The 20,452-nt window shown below is 41.0% G+C and overlaps 1 protein-coding gene across 1 annotated transcript in view; it reads right to left on the reverse strand.

Moving 5' to 3' along the window:
• The window catches only part of LOC117217293 (ubiquitin carboxyl-terminal hydrolase 48-like), a 76,457-nt gene that overhangs the window by 54,403 nt on the left and 1,602 nt on the right, over nucleotides 1-20,452 (reverse strand). The window contains exons 5-12 of the mRNA XM_033464804.1: nucleotides 20,196-20,432; nucleotides 19,859-20,109; nucleotides 19,237-19,778; nucleotides 19,065-19,166; nucleotides 18,591-18,994; nucleotides 18,141-18,507; nucleotides 17,871-18,055; nucleotides 876-983 (exon numbers count right to left, since the gene is read on the reverse strand). Of these exons, the coding sequence (XP_033320695.1) occupies nucleotides 876-983; nucleotides 17,871-18,055; nucleotides 18,141-18,507; nucleotides 18,591-18,994; nucleotides 19,065-19,166; nucleotides 19,237-19,778; nucleotides 19,859-20,109; nucleotides 20,196-20,432 (2,196 nt within the window). The remainder of the gene's footprint in view (nucleotides 1-875; nucleotides 984-17,870; nucleotides 18,056-18,140; nucleotides 18,508-18,590; nucleotides 18,995-19,064; nucleotides 19,167-19,236; nucleotides 19,779-19,858; nucleotides 20,110-20,195; nucleotides 20,433-20,452) is intronic.

Raw genomic sequence — 20,452 nt, forward strand, 5'->3', positions numbered from 1 at the left:
TAATAGATTATACTATTCTTTGGTGTTCGATAATTTTTCTAATTATTTCTAATTTCACAGAATCCCCAAAATAATTCTTCCATCTAAATAATTTACAAACTACGCCGATTTTTAAACATTATCTATCTATGTCTTTGACACATTTCTACGATTTTCATTTCGTGGAATCTACACGGTCACGCCGTAAAAACTGTTTACCCTCGTTTCAAAAAATTCGTCTCGTTTTACTATCATCCCCTATCATGTTAAAGATGAACTAGGATTCCGTGGACAGCCATTTGAGAGTAATTGAATCGCTATAGTCGGTAAGAAAGCACGAAGAAAAGCTACAAGGAGGCGAAAGGTCGAAGATTGACGGCTAAAATGATTTTTTAACGGTCTGGATACAGCAGAGGGTGAACAGACGGACGACTTAAGCCGTCGGCTATCTTAGGCAGATAGTGGACAATGGTTTAGCATAATGGTCAGAGGGTGGATTGCCACGTTGGCCCCGGGGGCGTGTTTGTGACATTTTCGTGTATCCATCACGTAGTGTGGACTCGGAGGACGGGCAAAGAAGAAAATGGTGCCAGGAGATCACGCACTTTTGCTTTATAATACAGTGGTTATGGATTGTACTTTGAGAAAAGCAAGGATATCCTGACTTCTCCGTGGTTAACGTTCCAGCGTTTCTTGAAAAGCAACTAAATATTATTCTTAGGTAGTTGAAACGTTCTACGATTTATCTGTGACATTATTTGGATCTCCTTCTTACATATTTCTAAAATAATAGATTAAGATAATATAATATATGGATAATACAAAGGGGAAATAAGGAATAAATTGAAGTCTAAAGAATAAAATTGAAATAATAAATCGAGAGAAAAATTACTTACAGTTCATGGTTGATAGAAGGTGAATAGAGAAATCCTTTGTGCGGTTCGCAGAGAAGAAAACCGTTTCTAATACCAACCGGCGGTGTTTTCGAAAACACTTCAGCGTATCTAAAACAAAGGTGAGAACTCGTATTAAAAATCATTGAGAAATAACTTTATCTATTCAATTATAAAGTATTCGAATTACCAGACCGCTGGTATTTATACGTTTATAAAAATTGTATGTATAGGATTGTATTAAGACGTACATAAAACATGTATAGTACACAATTGTCTAAAATATTGGAATTAAAATATCGTTGAACTGTGTTCCCAGAATACCTAGAATTATATGTACATTCACAGTCTAATAATTACACGTTCTAAAAAATAAACGCACAATTTCATCCTTAAAAACATTGGCAAATATCTCGATTGCTATTTGCTAAATCCACCCCCGAGCTCCTGGCATTTGCAAGCGACAAGCAGTACCGGTACGCATGATAAATCCCCAGGCATTAAAAATATATTTCCAGGATTATTTTTTACGAACACTGTCAGCCAGTTAATCGTTTCGAATAATGCAACCTCGTCCGTGACACGTCTTTCGGGTCGTGGACCAGAAAGACGACGAGGAGGAACGCTTCCTTCGGGACATTCCAGGGGTGGAGATGTGTCGGGGGATTGGGGTTGTGCATCATTTTTCACATACCACGAGGGGGCGGACGGTTTTTGCCGTCTCCCTACCCGTCCGCCATCCAGATAATGCTCTTAAAGACAGATATCTCCCGCGAAACGAGCCAGGTACGCGATCGTACAGAGACGAGGTAAACTTGAACGGAAAATCTGCCTGGATTTTCCAAATGGAACGTTCCACCCTTCATGGAAAAGGCGACAATTGGAATTCGCGGCAACGCGAAACGTAATTTTTCATCGCTACTTTTCCATAAGGATTATTAATACTATATTTCATGTCCATTGTTCCTAAAACCAACGTATTCGTTTAGTCGATTTAACAGTCGTTGGCAAATTACGTTTATCGTTGACATTACGTCGATATAGACAGGATTTAGAAGAGGGAAATATGGTACTTTTCTACTCCTTCCGTTCAATCATCAAAAAGGGATAGGTTTACAAAGCGCAATACCATATTTACTGTATATCTTAACACGTATCGCAAACTCAAGATACATATATATACCTCCGCTCGAAAGTCTTAGAACAGCCTGTGCACGAGCCTCGAAATTGGACAAAGATTGACACAGAAAGTGTACGCTGCCAATATATCGACCTTTACGATTTTGTTAAAGCATGCACGCAATTTAAAAGCCCGATCTACGTCGAGCATTAAAAAAATGCTCCCAAGAGTGAAATTGATCGCATTTCGCTTCTGAGAAGCTCGATTTATTCGAACATTCGCCGCGTAACCTGTCGCCAGTCTGCGCCCCGATACAACGAAAAGAAGAAAAATTTTCCAATAAATTTTCCGATAAAACAAGGAATCTCGGTGTCGCTCGGAATCACCCATGTCGATTATTGAAAAAATCTATCTATGTACGAGTGAGGGGTGGTGGGACGGAGAGAAAAAGAAGTAGAAAAGCAGAAAGCTCGCGGAAACCGCGAGGACACCGAGGAAGTGCAAATATCCGTTGTAGAGGATTTAAAAAATGTCTCCCTGCCGGATACCCCGAAGCGGGTTTTCCAGAAGCGAATATGCGTATTAATTATGAGCCTTGTTCAAACAGTCGAACAGAGGGACGCAGGGGGTGAGGTGAAAATTGGCCGCCCTTATTACAGTCGAGCCAGGGAGCAACTTCTCTTCTCTCTCTTTCCGTCGTTCGTGCTTTCCGTGTCCCTGTTTCTCTGATCTCCACCTTCGTCCTCTTCCTCTCTCGTCACAGACACGATTCTCCTCTCCTCTCTCTTTTTTTTTATTTCTCATTCGAGGCTTTGTTTAACTTCTGTCGCGGAATTTTTCCGGTCCACAGCGATTATTACTCCCAGGAGATGGAAGAGGAAAACAGGAACCGAGAACTCCTGATGCAAGAGGGGGTGGTAGTTATGTATCCCACTACAAGAGGATGGGATACGTTCCGAGGAAATCGTTTGGAAATGCCTCGATAATTCGGTCGGGAGTCAAACACCAATACGCTCATACCGTCTTCCAATACTTTTGCATTTTTTAAACAAGAATTTAGGTTCGGAGACCAACAATTTTGGCAGTCCAAATCCAAGTATGAATCTCAGTTCAGTTGACTGAATTTTTTAGTTTCTTAACTCGACATTCTTCTCGCAGACGCGTCTTAACATTCATTTGAATGATGTATAAAGACATTTATCCGCTTAAAATATCCTGTGAACTGCAAAGATGGCACACAAAGAGAACCATTAGCCTTCCAATATTCCTTCTAATATTTTTCTTTGCGATTCCATTTCGAAGAACTAAAATTTACATAACAGATACATATCAGATAATTGCATAAAGAAAATAAATAATTCTACCTCGATAAAGATGAAAATTAATTTGACTAATTTGCATCAAAGTACAGTCTGCAATCGACGAAATCGATCTGTACAAAATCTAAGCCTTCCTACGTCTAAACTTCTTATTTTTAGCTTCAAGTTCGACGAACTATGGAGCCCAAGTTTTTGTTTTTAAACATGGAAAAATAAGGTAACATCGTCAAAGGAAAAGCGATTTAGCATGCCACAACCGGAAGGTTTAATACGGCTGGGAGCATGAAATTGAAATCGTTCTATGTCGTTGCGCAGAGTGCAAAGAACATCATCCTCCAAGGTGCTGTTTTCTCTGGTGGAAGAGACGAACAGCTTCGAGGGAGAGATATCTCTGTTGATTAAGGTCTTCCGTGGATCGTTGTTGTCTCCAGACTCATTCGTGCATAGAGCAGGATATTACGCACCGGTACCGAATAATGATATCTCGACCGCAGTGATCATATAAACCGCAATGATTACAAGGATATCGGAGACCTATCGACGTCTCGTCTGGTATGCGAATTATTGTGCATTCGTGTCGCAATTCCGAATGAACAGCTTAATTGGAGTCCATCGTGCGAAAGAATCTCTTTAATACCGCAACTACCACAATAGTTAAAAGGGACAATTTGTCATTTTTCATACAAGTTTTATAAATTTACAGTGATGTAGTTTTGGAATTCGAGATATACGAATTTGTTTTCGAAGAAATAATTTCCTCGAGAAATTCGGCAGCCGATTGTACTGTACAAAAGTACTAAATGTAAGTGCTACAGACTCTTTTTCATCATCATAAAATAAAAGAAGCTGTACTAAAAGTTCCTGGAACAAATGTTAGATCACAAGAATTAATAATTAATAGAACAAAAAACGAAAAACCGATGCAGATGAGTTGGAAATCGAAGGTGATTAATTCATTGCACGCTGTAGACATGGAGTTCGTTTCGCCAGACAGATTTCCCTGAATAACATTTTCTGTCCATAACGATCTTTATTCAAGAACGAGTGGAAAAATAAAGAAAGATAAATGTAGTAAGAAACCAAGTTTTTTTCCCCGATTCGCGCGTATTTCTTGATACAGCAATCTTTTCATTAGCAACGTCAAAAGTGACACGCTTCGAAGAAGAATCGCCCTCGAAGGGGACTACAATACCGTTTCTACCCTGACATCCCTTTGAATGTGGGCGATGGTTCGATATTAGCTGGAGCAAACCGCTTTCGACGAGGACGACACGATTATTCGAGCGAAACAGGGGCGAATCCTCTCCGTTTCACTCACCAACACCCAGATAACCTACCCAATGTCCTCCTCCCTAGCTTTTCTTCCTCTGTTTTCCTCCTTTTTCCTCTACTTTCGTCTGTCCAATTCTACGCGTGACCAAAGTTTCTCCCTCCATCTTCTCTCCGCTATTTTTCTCTTCCATTGCATATGGACTCTCCGTATTGGTAAAATTTGAAGAGAAATCCAGCAAAAATCGCGAAAGATGCAGTCTACTTCGATCGAAGTTCGATTCACAAGCAAAGAAGTAGCCTTCGATTCCAAAAGAATCCATAACTTTTTTTCCTCGACTTTCTTCCTTTTTCTTCCACTTTCGTTCTAGCTACAAACGAAATTCCTTCGATCCACCAAGCAGAGTTCGTTCTTCTCTGCTATTTTTCTCTTTCATTTCATACCGATAACCTCCGTAAGATTAGAATAAATATTCGACGAAAACCGTTGAAAACGATACACGTTGTTCAAGCAACATGTTGCTTCTCCAATTCCAGATGAAACAAAAAGGTACCAAAGCAAATCAGCCTACTTTAATCGAATCTTGATCCCCGGGCAAAGAAGTTGCTTCTAATTCCAACGGAATCCTCTTCTTTCTACAGAAACGTCCAACTTTCTCAGCTCACCACGTGGCTGTTTCTCGATCCTCTTTTTCATCCTTTCGTTTCGTTACTTTCGAATCGGTCTCCGTTCATCTCGTTCGAGCGACAAGGTCCTTCTTCATTTTATCTGCTCCCCATTCGTCCTCTGTTCCCTGTCCATTGATTGGGCGCCTCGTATACACCGATTTCTTGCCGGCTCTTCTCTTTCAGCAGAAATAAATCTTGTGTTTTCGCGTATAAGCGGCCTTTTAATATCACCGGGCTTGATTTACCGCCGCGAGGCCATGCATCCTACGTGTAAGAGAGGCCAAGCCAACATCTCCCACCCCCTCGGCTCCCCCCTTGACATTTGTCTTCCGGCCCGGGAAGAAGGGAACACGACTGTCCCCAGGTTTTCCCTGATTTACCGCTCCTCCCGATGGTATTTGACTAAACGATCCCGGATCTTCTCGATGCTCGTTGCACAAGCAGCAACGATCGACCCGCTTGCGGCCAGAAAATTGCACGAGGACACTTCCGGTTCTCATACAACCTCCGATCATCCATCTTCGTATTTCTTTCGAGACAGATACGAACAGTCGGATGAAAGTTTAACTCCTTGCTATTATAGCAGCAAATATTTAATTCAACGGTGTGTGCAAAGATTTGCGACCATTTTATGGGATCCACGGAACCAAAGAATACCAAATACAATGGAATTCGATGATACGAGTATCAGAATTAACCAATTAACCGCGTTCGACGTGGCGTAAGTGATTTTTTTAAACTGAATTCTACGGTTAACAGGTAAATCGTGTTGTTTATGAGATTTTTATTACGACATACAATATATGAATTAAATATGAAATGTATGAAACATAAAAGTTTAAGGAAATTCCTAATGATTTTTTAAGTTTATTTGTAAGCGTTCTAATGCTTATAAACGAAAGTGTACGTGCCGGTATAGCGGCTCGCCTGCGATATCAAGCCAGGCTCACAAACGAACGAGTTAAAGAGCAAATACGGATCGAAAACGTAAAAAGAAGAGAGCCGGCTGTACTCGAATCAAAGTTGAGATCTAATGGTAATATACGTGGCTTGAAAAGAGCGCCAAAGATAGCTAAAGAGCTAAAATTCTTACAATATCTTACATTACGACCGCTATGACCACTGTACACTTCGAGACTCCGTTACTTCCGCGTCGCTCATCACTCTTCATTCTTAACCATTCTTACGCCACCTATTCTAACCTCCGAATCGCGTGTGCGCGTTTCGAGAACGCTGCTTCTTACTTAAACATCTTCAAGCCAAGGCAGACCTAAGATCTGGTCAAAGAAAGCCGAGTCCCCTTCCAGAACCGCGTCCGCTAGACCAGGCGAAAAACTGGCCGTCCTCTCGATCTGCACTCTCCTAACCGTCCACAAACAAACTTGCCCGCGAACGCGCAAAATCCCTCCCCACGATTTCATGCAGCGAATTCGAAAAAGAGAAAAAAGAAAGAAAAAAGAACAAGGAAAAAGGGGAGAAAAATGAAAGTATATAAGAGAGAGAGAGAGAGAAAAAATGTAAAGATAGCCACCGACCAAAACCACCGCGGCGCTCGCTGTACGGTAATAACACGATAATCATTTATAACGTAACAATCGAGCCACCGTGGCGCGGGGCAACAGGAAAGATCGTTGTACGTGGCGCAAGATGCATCCTCCGGTTATGCAGCTCCGGAGGCCGGGTGCATCGAAGCGTTGCGATCATTACGAGAAGAGGGAGGGGGGAGGTGGAGAAGAGAAGAAGAGGGCAGATTGTACGTGTCCGTGGTAAAAGGTCCACCGGTGTCCAGTGGCCAGTGTGGAAAAAGGAACGCCAAAGAGTCTGGTTCGCGGCGTGGACGGGACAGAGACGATGGAAGAGGAACGACGAAGACGGAGAAAAACAATGTTGCGCGCTCGGTACCGCGGGACATTCAGAAAATAAGAAGAGAGAACTGGGAAGAGGGAGGGGGGCGGCGGCCCCCAGGATGATGAGAAACGAGAGAAGACCGTCGCCGGGTCCCCTCGATGGACGACCAGTTGCATCAACGAGAGCGAATTTAAAAGCGATCACAGGAGTCCTCGGTTCCTTCGTAAATGGAGGTGTAAGGATAAACTGTAAATCATCCGGCTCGTTATCCCGAACCCCGACACGATCATACTCTCTTCGCTACCACTATTTTCTTGTACTACTTTTAACGTGCCGGTTCAACAATACGAGGGCCACCGTCTTTCGCGCTGGTCAATGCGTTACCGCGATGGAAGCCGCGATGATTCTTCACGATCTATCTTTTGTTCAGGGGAAATAGATCGGAAACGGTGGAAAATCAGTTACGATCGTGACATGTGGGAATATCGAGGTATGTCACGATTACGACAAATCTTCGAAGATTCCAACTTTTATCCAAACTCCATTTATTGCAATGAAATTTTAATTCTTATCTAGTAGAACGATTTGCTGATTGAATTCATTTGTCATATATACCTTGTACATATAAACAAAAACTCGTAGATAGTGAGAAGAATTAGTGAACTCTAATCATATGAACTGCCTGTCCCCCCTAGACTAGGCTAGTGTATTCTCATTCGCTATCTTTCCAAAACTGCAATATGTCAAGATGCAGAAGTTCGATACATATTTCGATTACCAGAGATCCAACTTCTCTTTTACTCTGGACTCTTGGTCTCCTCTATATCATCGAAATAAATGGGAAAGCAACGTTTCCTTCACGTTACATTCACATATTCGTCATCGAATGGTACACGTACAAATTGGTCCTTCAACCCGCGTCTGCTTTTCAGCTTGGCTGGTTTCATTGATCCCGTCAAGGTAAACCTATTTAACGAAGGTCGAATCGTTGCCTCGAATCGCTTCTAGCCCGAGGTCTTGGCGAAAGGCTGCTCGCTCTATTTGAATTTTTTTGCCAGCACGTGATTAATTGATCACGATCGAACGTGACTCGATCGAATCGAACGTGGCCTGGATCTTTCTTTCACGATCGATTCACGGGCGTTACTTTTCACGCGAATCGGCCGAATCGAGCGCTTGCCCTGACCTCGAATACGCTCGAAAATCTCGGTTTTCTAGCGCGAACGCGCGGAATCCGTGGCTTCTTCAGCCACGAGAACGAACATCCATTCGCCAATAACTCGAGGAATGCGGGTTGACTGTAACTCGAGCGATTATTGCTTGCCGTACCGTTAACGAAGCCTCGTTACAAGCGAACTTTGTAAATACCTCGAGGTAGAAAGAGGCGAACATCAGTTTTTCGAATAACGAACGGGCCATGAACTTCGTTGGAATGCTTCTGCTTTAAATCATTGTAGCCTGGATAGGCGTAGGTTCCGCTCACAATCGAGTTTGCAAACAATTTTTCTGCCATCTTTTATCGTACAAAATCAACGATCTGCTAAGGCGTGTAACAGACTTAGCACGACTTCCAGACATCGTCTATAAATTATGTAGATAACCACGTGTCCGTACAGTAGATGATTTGTTGAAGAGAAATTTCAGTTAGCGTTGATATGCTGCGTTCGTTCAGTTACTTAAGCAATGCTGTTAATGCTGTTACATTTTTGTTTTTGCTGGTTTGGACGCGATAATTTAGAAGGATAGAAGAAGCACAGCACAGTGTGTTGAAGCGAATATTATCGCTTAAAATCCAAAGATGAATAGCTATGTTTTAGCAGCGGTAAAATGTATTAATTGAACTCTTGAATTCACTTACGAGAAACGTAAATTCATATTGCTGGAATAAGAAATCACAGCGGCAACAAGGAGAGTCAGTGAATCGGAAAATTGTTTGTTGACCCTAGCATTTTCTTCTAACGTACTAGAAAACATTCAGTTTTTCTTGGCAAAATCTTGTTTCTCTCTGCAACTGTTTCCGATGTAGCTCTTAAGGGATTGAACATCGAAGGGCGGCTTCGCCTCTTAAACTCGAGTTACCGCAGCTAAGAAAAGATACGTATCTGCTATTGTTGGCTCTTCTTCAAGCCCATAAAGTAGAAATCGAAGCCAAACTCCCTTGCAAGGTCCATCCTGCTACGATACTATCTCCAAAACCGTCTACAAACTTAGAGACCCGGGGAAACACAAAAAATTAGAAATTTCGAAATAACTTCAAAGCGAATACCAAGAATCACATGGCACCGCTCGAACAGGTACGAAGAACTTCTGGAACAACCTTATCACGGCCTCAAATCGTTGGCTGGAGGAAAAACGCAAACCGCACGACAGCTAGGGAAACGTGAAGGATTTCACAACTTCCTGACAAAAGCCATGAGGTAGTAAGTGAGACGATGAACGAAAGAAAAGAAAGACTTCGATGAGGCGACGGTGAATCGTTGTCAGCGGGCGGAAGCTGGCGGTACGCGCTAGAATAACGAAAGCTAATTATGCGTTCGAGACGAAAAAGGGGGAAATCACGGCAAAAACCGTCGATAATCGACATCCTGCCGCAGTCCGTCGGTCAACTACGCTACCGACCGGCGTAAATTTAGTCCCGGGGTCCTGTGTTCCCTCGTCCCAGAGGCGAACGTTACCTCGTCGCGACCGAGAAGTCCCCCTGAACAAACAAGAAGATCGGCCGTGGAGGCTTTTGCTGGCGTAAAAACGAAATCCGTGGACGATGCTTCGACGATCACGGTATGCAGTCGCCCTGGACCGTGATCCTGGAAGCGGAAAGCCAGAGCAGGCCTGTGCCTGCCTCGAAATCCAGCCGATACCTTTCGATTCCAAAGCTGGAGCAACACCCTCTTCTTCTTCAAACGTTCGAGGAATCTTAAAAGCATGTGCGAGAAGAATCTTTTTGCCCGCCGAAAGAGAACGTCTCTCGAGATGGGCTCTTTTTCGGGTCACAACATTTGAAATATTTTTGACAGTCAAATGGTTTCTATGAATTTTTGATTATTTCGATATTTAGTACGATCGTATTCCTTCTTCTTCTGCTAAAATTTCTCTCCTAAATTCTGCCAAATGGATGATAGAGTGGTTCCTAACAGATATTCCTCTCGTCTAACAAATGCTCGACGAGTATACTCGACGTATTACGAATCTTTACGTATCTTCGTACGTCTTTATGTATTTTACATACATTTTATTGGTTTGGCAACTAAGGAATGCGGATTGACAAAATCCGCATTTGCATCGGTCCCGTATCCTACGCTCCATGTATTTTTTTTTTCATCTTTCTATCGCTTTTTAGTCTTTGCAATTCCCTTTCATGGCAAGTCTACTCTCACTGGTAGAATTGCGTACAAACTATTCTGAAAGTCAGTTTCATGGCACTAGATGTAAATACTTGCACAGCCCTAAGAAAACTATCGTCTAAGGAGTAATAAATTATCTCTATCACGAATCCGCAATGAACATTTTGCGAACGTGTGCAGATGGAAATGGAGAAAAATAGAACAAATACACACCGATATTTTTACAACGAGCGAATAAACAAGAAGAAAAAAATATCCCTCGCGATAAAATTTAAAAAACTTCGACGAGATGGGACAGCGCGACCAATTCCACGCGAGAGGTCGAAAAATTGGCAGGTTGACTGTCGCTTGAATTTTATTTATTTTGTTGTAAAATGTTATATCGTATGTACGCGCTTTTTTCTAAAGATGTTATCTGGATTTAGAAATTTATCTTGCTTTAATCGTTCCAAAGGATCCAGTAACGCGGATCACAGATGACCACCGTGGCAATGAACGTGTTAAGAAGCTACACAAAGTGAACTACCGGCGAAGAGACTCGGCTAAAAATCAGCACCGCTTGAACGAGACGACGGAGAACGAAGCAAAAGAGCCAAAAAAAAGGCGGGAGAACAATCAACGACGGAGCGGCAGGAAAATATCGATGCAGCCGTTTCTCGAAACGAGGTTGCGGCGAGAGGCCGACAGAACCGGCAAATCGTTGCACCGCCTGCGCCCTGTTTTTGCTCGATTTCTCAAAACCGATCGAGCGTTCCCGATCAGGGAGCAACACGCGTAGCTTGCACGCCAGGCGTGACCATCGGCTACCGCGATACACCACGAAAAACGTAGCCGCCCGCCATGCTCAGTCGCTCACGTCTATTTACATTGGCACCGTTGCGGGGAACGATCGATCCTACACGAACGTGCCTTCCACATCGACCATCAAAATCTTCCACTACGAATTCTTCGCCGATGAAACGGATTACGATTTTGTACAATACACTTTTCAGAAGGGACAAGGGCATGAAGCGATAATTGTATGAAGAAATCGAATAAGAACCTGTAGCACAGTTTGATCGAAATTGAATAAACAGCGAAGTATCACTTAAAAGTAAAATTTAGAAACCACTTTTTCCCAAAATCCGCTACGTATTAATGTACATGATCATTCATAAAAATAATAATAAATTCATAATAATATCCATCCTTGCCGTGCAAAACGCACGTACAGGTTCAACAAATTCACACTAACGATCGATTAATTATACATATATCACGTTGCATATAGTTCCTAAAGGTGGCGAACTTGTCAGAAATGCAAAAAAAGAATAAATTTAGCGAATTCGCTCTGGACCGTACAGATTGTGATTTATCTATCGCGGTGTATGGGAAAATGCTATTTTGCTCTAACGAAAATGAAATTTCCAATTCTCAAAGTACCGCTACGTTTCTCCCTTTCCTCCAGCGTCTTCTAAATGAATCGTATAATTGATAGAAACAATCAAATGGCCATTACTATGGTGGAAAACGCACCCCATAAATTCGGCGAAAGTTCGCACTAACGATCATCGTTTGAAACATAAATGCACGCGCACGTACATAAGGAATTCTTCCGGAATCAGGATGTATCTCCCTCGCCCCGTCTCTTTTTCTCCTTCTACTTCTCCCACCGGGGGTGGCCAGTGTCTCGGGGGCGGTCATATATCATCCACCCCCGGGGGGTGGCTACGGGGGTGGTGGCAAAAAATCTTGCCGAGCAAAAACTATCATCAGTGCTCGGGCAAAGCGAGCTCAACGCCTTCTCTCTTCTTCCTCTTCTTCTTCATCTTCTTCTTTCTCTTCTTCTCTTCCTTCTTCTTCTTCTTCTTCTTCTTCTTTCTATCCGCTTTGCTTTCACGTCTCCTTCTTCCTTACGTTCTTTTGTATATTCCCTGGCTCTTTCACCAGTTTCAGGAAAGGACAGGAAGAAGCAAAACTTGTGCGCCTGGAGAAAACGCCACGACCCGAGTTCATTAGGTTTTCAGGGTTTGCTTTTGGCAGCGTTTAATGAGAGGAAAGATAAAGCGTATCCTCCCTCCCCGTTAACATTCTGGTCAGAATCCGATGGATCGTGGAATCCTTTCTTACGTTTTAACCTTGCTGAGAATCGAAGTAAAAAGTTTCCGAGATACGGTTAAGCAGAAAATCTATGGCACTGTCATAGTGAAAATCATCGGAACCAAGAGTTTTGTTAGGAAACGGATACCGCAGGCTATTTTCACATTATGCTGTCCATAATGATGCGACTTCGATACGCTATTTCACATGTAAGTTTTGTTCCTTCTTTAATCCCAAATCATTCCAAGTCTATTCCAATTATTAGGGAAAGAGCAACGAAAGTCGTACGATATTATCAGAATCTACTTCCTCTTAAGAGAATAGAATATTTTGTCACCGTCGTCAAAGAAATTTAACCGCGTTCGCTCGCGTCTCATTTCCACCGATGAAATATCGACGTTCCCGTTCGAGATTCGTTTACGTCGTCCCATAAGCTACCCGCTTGATATTGGCGTAGGGTGCAGCTCTTCCCGACTCTCACGGTAATTGACATGCTCGATTTTATGAAGCTACTGTGACCGGCCGAAAATACACTTTTCACTCCCCCGTTCTATCCTTCGATCCATCTAATTGAAACACTTTGTCTGTCTACATCTATAGAGCGCCCCTTTTTTCAGGGGATCAAAGATAATTCATGTAACGCGACAAATTAGAAAACAACCAATGTCTAAGTTATTTCTTTGCGATTGCTATGTTTCACGGTGAATAAAAAAGCGAGCAGAAGAAATCGGTGCAAGGAGAGAAAGAAAGGGAGAAAGTGTCGAGAGTGGCTCCAAGAAGGAGGAAAAGAGGGTAGCTTCGACTCTGGACTGGCTGCAAAGGCCTCCTGCAATGAATCAACTTATTTAAGGGTAGTTGGATTTCGCGAGTCGATGCACGACGACTACGAGCCACCCCACTATCCCCTTCCCTAACTCCCTTCTTCTTCAACACAGCACGCCTCGTAGAATGATTTATAGTTTTCCTTCCGTGGCCACCCATCCGTCCTCCTCTCGCGCCACCCCTCGCGCAAACAGCACCCCTCTGCCAAATGTACGCAAAATAGTCGGAATTTGTTCGGCACCATCCTGACTAAAGTAAAATGCTGCTGTATATACGAGGCTAACGGAACTGCTCGATTGTGGAGCGCACTGTATTCTCCGTTAAAGTATTTGGAAATAAACGAATCGCGACAGTTATAATTATTCAGTACTTTATAATACAAAGGATAAGACAAAGAGTTGTTAGCGTTATATTTAGTTCTGTTTAATCAGTTTCGCGTCTACAAGCCTGCACCGTGCACGAATAAACTAAACACGAAGAAAATCGAAGCTCAGAAATATAGAAAATTAAAGATATTATAAATTTTTGGCGAAATTTGAAACCTCGCTCGTTGAATTCCTTTACTCCTGAGCTTTTCAACAATGCGCATATGATACCACGTGTCCCATTAATCGTTGCCTCAAACGTTATTGTATCGTTAAGGCACTTCAGTAGGTTAATTGAAAAATATAAATAAGCAGCGAGAATCGAGAGAAATTGGGGAAGAATCGTTGCAATTTGCACGAGACCCGTTCGAGGGCGGCTTAAGGTTCGCTAAATAATTATTAATGATCGTCAGGGTGAAAGTGTGACTCTGATCGTGTTGACACTGCATTGTAAGCCGCAGACAATGCTATGGTGGCTTTCTGAAGCGTGTGGCTATGGGTTTGATGGAGGAGCAGCGCGATGGCGGCGCGGAGGGCAGGGTCCGTAATTAATAACTTGGAATTGATTAAGGTGTCAGATAAGTCCATGGAGACGGTGGTTCGTGGCTCTTTCTCCCCTTCTCCGGTCGCCTCTCTTTCTTCATCGGTGCGACGCGTTACGATATGATTAATAATTTCGAGATAACGCCGCGCCGTCCCAGCGTCCTTGTCCCTTTGAGAGGGGCCGATTTGCGGCCCCACTTACGGCCTCATAAATGACTAATTATTCTCACTGTCCTCGCTGGTTTCTGACCGCTCTGCTAAAAAGGCAAAATCAGAACGTTCAACTCGGTTTTCACGACACAATTTTTCTGTTAATGCTTTTCGTACCACATCGTTCTATCGAATTATCGCTCCAAGTACTACAGCACAGTCCAAGTATCTCCTTTCCACTGAAGATACTCAAAGGACAATACGTTCAAAAATTTCATACGTTTCAGAAGATCCATGGTTTCATCGCGTTGCAACGCAAAGTTTAGGGACCAAAGGAACCGTCTCTGCTATGTCGAGACCAATAAAAAAGAAGGTGCTCTTTCTCGATAGAAGTTGAGCGATCGTCTATGCAAATACCTAATCCTTTCACAGATCCATTCAGGTGACGTTGACGGATTGGTGGAGGACTTTGTTCAGAGGCAGCTCCAACAGATTGCAATCCGCGACACCATTTGTTTCCCCTGAGACGCGAGGAGCTTCCTGCCGCGCCGGTGGGAAGACCTCGTCGAGAACGATTAACGGGTCTTCGTTAATTGCTAATAAAGAGAAACCCGGATGATGTACCTTTCAACATAAAATACTGGAAAGATCGAACAGTATACACGTTTGTCTCAAACTGACATCACAGCAGTTTGTTTCAACGTGTACGGCTAATGGAAGAGATATAGGGAAGTAATAAAACTGGTTAGAAACTAAGATTAATACGTTTAAAAACCTAAGATGGGAAGGTTTCTGATACGTGCGCAATTAAAATATCCATTTGTCTTTGAAGTTTGAATTTTCGTGTGTAAATTATCGCGAACGGAAAATCCACCGGGAGATTTTTCGATAATGACCACCGCGAAAAAAGGGGTATGAAGGATTAATCACCCAGAGATGCGAGAAAAGACAATGGCCCGGGTGTGGAAAAATATTTTCTACCTTTTCCCTTGCTCGACAAAGGGTAAAGTATCTACGACGAATCCGGAGTAACATTTTCGCTGGCTACGAAATGGATGGAATGTGAAATAAAATTCTGCGGACATTCTTTGAATAACTATCTTCGATCGTTTTTATTTAGAAAATTCTATGTTCTATCGGAATTTCGTATCTAAGAAAAGGAACACGTTCTTACGAAATTATCGACTTTCCAAATATTCACATAACATATTAGCTTCGTCACTTATACGAAACAAAACTTTTATAAAGATCTAAATAAGCTACCTAAGAAAAGTGTGAAGATCGCTTTCATTACAAATTTATTTATCCGACACTCGTAGAAAATGCAACCTAAAATGTACTTTATCGTAGAATAATTTATTGATTGAATTATCAACAGCAGTTAATTTCTCCGTAAATCCCTAAATACAGTATAAATATACAAATAAAGTCTGACGGAAGAACTTTTCCTGATAGCCAGAAGAAAATATTATCAAGAAAAATGTATCAATATAAATTGCGGAAGAAAAAGAGAGAAACAAAAACGAAATGATTTTCAAAGCTGAAGTGCTACTTATAATAGTCAGGCCTCGTTAAAATTTGATTGGATCGATAAGCGTTACGAGCGCTTTTACAAGCACCTAATTAAACTTCTCGTTCTTCTCCTGCTATTTTAAATACTTAGCAAGAGAAGAGAGGAGGACCACTTGTTTCTGGTTTTCACACCCCTTTAGCATGTACCGAAATCAAGCGTGACATGACACACGCTGTAATCCGCGTAAAGGGTTGATCCCAGTTTAGCCGGCTGTCCGTAAACCGTGGAACCCGCGGGACTTAAGCCCAGGCAAATTTGAATCCGTCAATCTTGAGTATCCAGGAGGAAGCATATAATCATCCCACACGCTCGTAACACCCGTCCAGACATTAAAATCGCTTTTTTTACCACCAGTGTCGGAAAGATTTAATCCCTATTTTGGGACAAATGATAATTTCAACTGAACCAACATTGACACTACGAATGTATGATATAAGAGAATTTTGTTACACCATATCGATAATAAAATGTTTTTCCAGGACTCAAAATTCATATTATACTATATTACATTTTATTTCATATAAACTATCTATCCCAAACGTGATTCATTTTCGCAGCATCGTTGTTCGCAAAATTTACTAAATTTTATGCTTCTACAGTGACAAATAAGTACATCGATATCTGATCCCCAAGTCATTAATTAAGTTAAAAATATATGAAACAAATTTTCTACGAAACAACGTTCTATCGAAGACAAACAACGATAAATCGTTCGCACAGATGCGTCCTCGATCTTCGTTGGAACTGGTAATTAGGCGTGCGAGGAGGCAAGTGGAACGCGGGGAACACGATTGGGAGAGATCGTGAAGGAAAGCGGGCCGGAAAAGGGAGAGTAAAAGACGAAATTGCTCGATGGCCGATGAGCGTCGAATAAGGCGAAACGGTATTAAGACGGCGTGGCGAGGCCAGTTTCCTCGAGGCTGATGTATCATTTGCCGGCGGGTCGTTAGGCGGTTTCAATTAGTTTTCCACGCTGCTCTCCTGGCCCACCGTCTACATGAGTATGGGGGAGAGACCAGCGCAGCCCTTAATCGCACAGTCCAGTTTTTTCTCATAATTAGGAAAAGCTCGTTAATGCGTCCCTACTATCTTCTTCCTCCCTCTTTCTTTCTTCTATCCTCGCTGTTTCCCTGTGTGTTAGCTTTCGTTACATATCTACTTGCTCTTATTACTGTGAGGGACACTGATCTTTCAAGATTCAGGAACTCAGATCTTTTCAACTTGGAATTTGAAAAAATTCTATGAATTTGTTTCATGATTATGTATAGTAAGATAAAAATGTCTTTTGAAAGACAACTCCCTCTCTCTCAAGTTTGAATATTGATAATATTATTTTCGTATTGAATACTTTTCTAATAATTAAGTATATGAATCTATTTATTGGTTTCCTTTGCTTTGAATAAGGAGAAATATTAGAGGTATAGAACTATTGACTTATGTCCTCTTTCTTCTCTTTTTTCCTTTCTCCCTCTATCCTCTTTCTTTCTTCCGTTTCTAACTTGCTTCTGTGCCCTACACTTCCTCCCCCACCCCTCTATTCTATCTTCGAAATATAGAAATTTCTCACATTCATACAAACATATATGATATAAGTGCTATCCGTATATATAATTCCTACATTCAGAAGTCCGAATCATAGAGCATATTTTATTTTAAAACATGCAATATTGAGTTTACTAATTTATATGTTTACTGTAGCAAATTTTAGCAGACATAAGATATTTTGAGAGCGATATTTCAAAATATGTAACATAAAGTACCCTAAGAATTTAGAGTACTTTAATACGAATAATTTAATACGAATTCGAAATAAAGCGTTTTATATTGTTCATTAGTCATAATTGTTCAATGAAATTGAATAGGCTACGAATGTTGAAAACACACAAATAATCAGACTCACCGAATGAAGGAACGCCAACTGTCCAAAAAACCCTTCTCGACGATATAAAATGTTTTTTCTGGATCTTCACACTTCAATATTTCGTTCCTATTTCGGCCGTGATACAAGTCGTTTAACTCGTCCCTTTGTTGTTTGGCTTTTATCTTGTCGTCCTTTTTTGCTTTCTGCGCGTTCTCCATTTTCTCCTGAACAGTAAGATAGATCAATATACATGCATATATCAAAATGTTTTATCTTTATTTAAATATACAAATATGTACGAAAAAGTACCTCGCAAATCGAACATGACGCGGCACCAATAGAGTACTCCTTGGACTCTGGGAAATATTTTCGAAGTATCACCCAAGCTTCACGGGGCACTATTTTTCTTGTCGAATCTGGTGTTTTCAATGAACTGTGCTCACAAAGTAAATCTTCATTGAAATAGATTATGACTTCGTTCTCTTCACCTTCCACCGGTTCTTTCAGTCCTTCACTTTCTTTACTTGTACCACTTTTACTATCTTCCTGCGAACCACTCGGATCTTGACAATCTTCATCCTCAATTTCCTGCTCCATATCGTCCGTAAATTTTTCCATCGCAAGTCTTCGCCATGATCTCAGCGAATCAGCACCCACGATATAACTAGTCTCAGACCTGTTACCATGAAAATAAAATTTACTTTTCTTTTACAAAATAATGCGTTCGTTTTAAAATTATTATTAATACAGGAGACTCACGGTTCTTTGAAATTTCGAACGAGTTCACTAACTTCCTTGTGATCACGTTCAAGCGATATCTTGAAACGAAGTAGCTTGTACCGACGTTTCACGCAAATTTCGCAAAAAGAATTTTCATCTAATCGCGGTCCTCCACGATATTTATCATAAAGTAAATCCGCAGCTGAGACAGGTATACACTTTGCACGATTCACTTTCAAGGGATCAAGTCGATAATGCGAACACATTAATGTAGAATTGTCTATTGGTGGTACTCCATCGACAGATAAGTGTCCATTGAGCCATTTTGATAACCAATCGTTTGGAATCCATTGATATGTGTCCCACGAAACTATGTTCGAAATAATATTATACACGTCTATGACAAGTTGTCTCTTTAAATTCTGATCTTCGATCTCCTTTTGCTACAAGAAACATCGTTGAGAATGCTTCTTAACTGATTAAACTCAATCTGTTGCTGTTATTAATACCTACTTTTTCTTGTTGAATAGCCAATAAACTTAATTCGTGTTTCACATTCTCTTGCCTCACTAAGTCACGCAACGTTGTACTCACTTCCCAATTTTCAAACTCCATCTATAAAGTAAGATAATGAGTCCATATGAATATCCATAAGAGAAATAAAAGAAAATCTAAATATACCAACCTCTTCGTAAAAATCACGTTCCCCACAACTCATAGCTCTATGCGCAGCACCATTTAACCGCTTGTAGTCCAATTTCAAAACTTTTACAACTGGTTTCTTCGTATCCACATCGAGCTTATTTTCTTTATTGTCGAATTCGTAATGTTTGCCATTTTGTTCATCAAAGGTAGAATCTGCGTTCACAGACTGTGCCATTGCAACATTTTCTGGAGATGCCTTCAAGGTTTCCATTTCCTGTTTGCTCTCCACATCAGGTTTCAATATTTTCTCAGAATTATTTATATCAGAAACACCTGACATTGTATCGCATCTGTGTTTCTCTTCGTTTAATGAGTCTGATTTTTCTTGAACTATTAAAATCTTTTCCATAGTTGTTGCATTATTATTACTATTGGTTTCTCCATCTAACTTTTTCAACTTATTTTTCTTTGTACTACATGTTCGTTTTTCTGGTGTGACTTTCTTATAAACTAACATATACGCGGTATTAGAAGACAAAAATCCTTTCGGTATACGTCCCCGTTTTACTACCTTCGAATTCTCTGTAATAAAAAATTCTAACTACATTTTATCGTTTTATTAAATAATTTCTTTATTATATTATAATAAAATTTGTACTCACCACTAACACCATCCTCGATTCTTTTATTCTGCATTTTTTCCACTTTATCGTCACTAAATTGATACCATTCACCATTTGAATTGCATATATTCGCAATATAGTGACCTGAATGTGCAGATGGGCCTTTATGACTTAAAACTGCGACGAGATTGTACAAATGAGTTTGTGGCGGACACCTAACATATTCTGACATATCCAGATCTTCCGGGAATTGTATAAAAGAATTCAACTTTCTTTTCTGCCCGGAATCCCTAACAAAGCAAAGTAACATATTCTATTAACATATATAACAATCTAATAGTATAATATAATTTAATACGTAATAAAATAAAAGTACCTATGAAACACAAAACGCATTAATTGTATGTTTAATGTTTCTGGAAGAGATTCCAAGCGTATAAACCGGCGCGCATCTTTTTTGTCATTGCAGGTAACGCAATGATACTGATTTGCTCCAGTCAACTGTTCCACAGATAAGTATTTCTCTACTGCCTCTTTCAGAGTGGCTGCGAGTTGTAGATCCAATTCGTAGAATGTAGTGGAGGTTGGATATTCAGTTCCGCATTTAGAGCAACTGCGTCAAACATAAAACTC

Source organism: Bombus bifarius, unplaced genomic scaffold, assembly GCF_011952205.1.
Source record: "Bombus bifarius isolate JDL3187 unplaced genomic scaffold, Bbif_JDL3187 scf7180000007966, whole genome shotgun sequence".
NCBI lineage: Eukaryota > Metazoa > Arthropoda > Insecta > Hymenoptera > Apidae > Bombus > Bombus bifarius.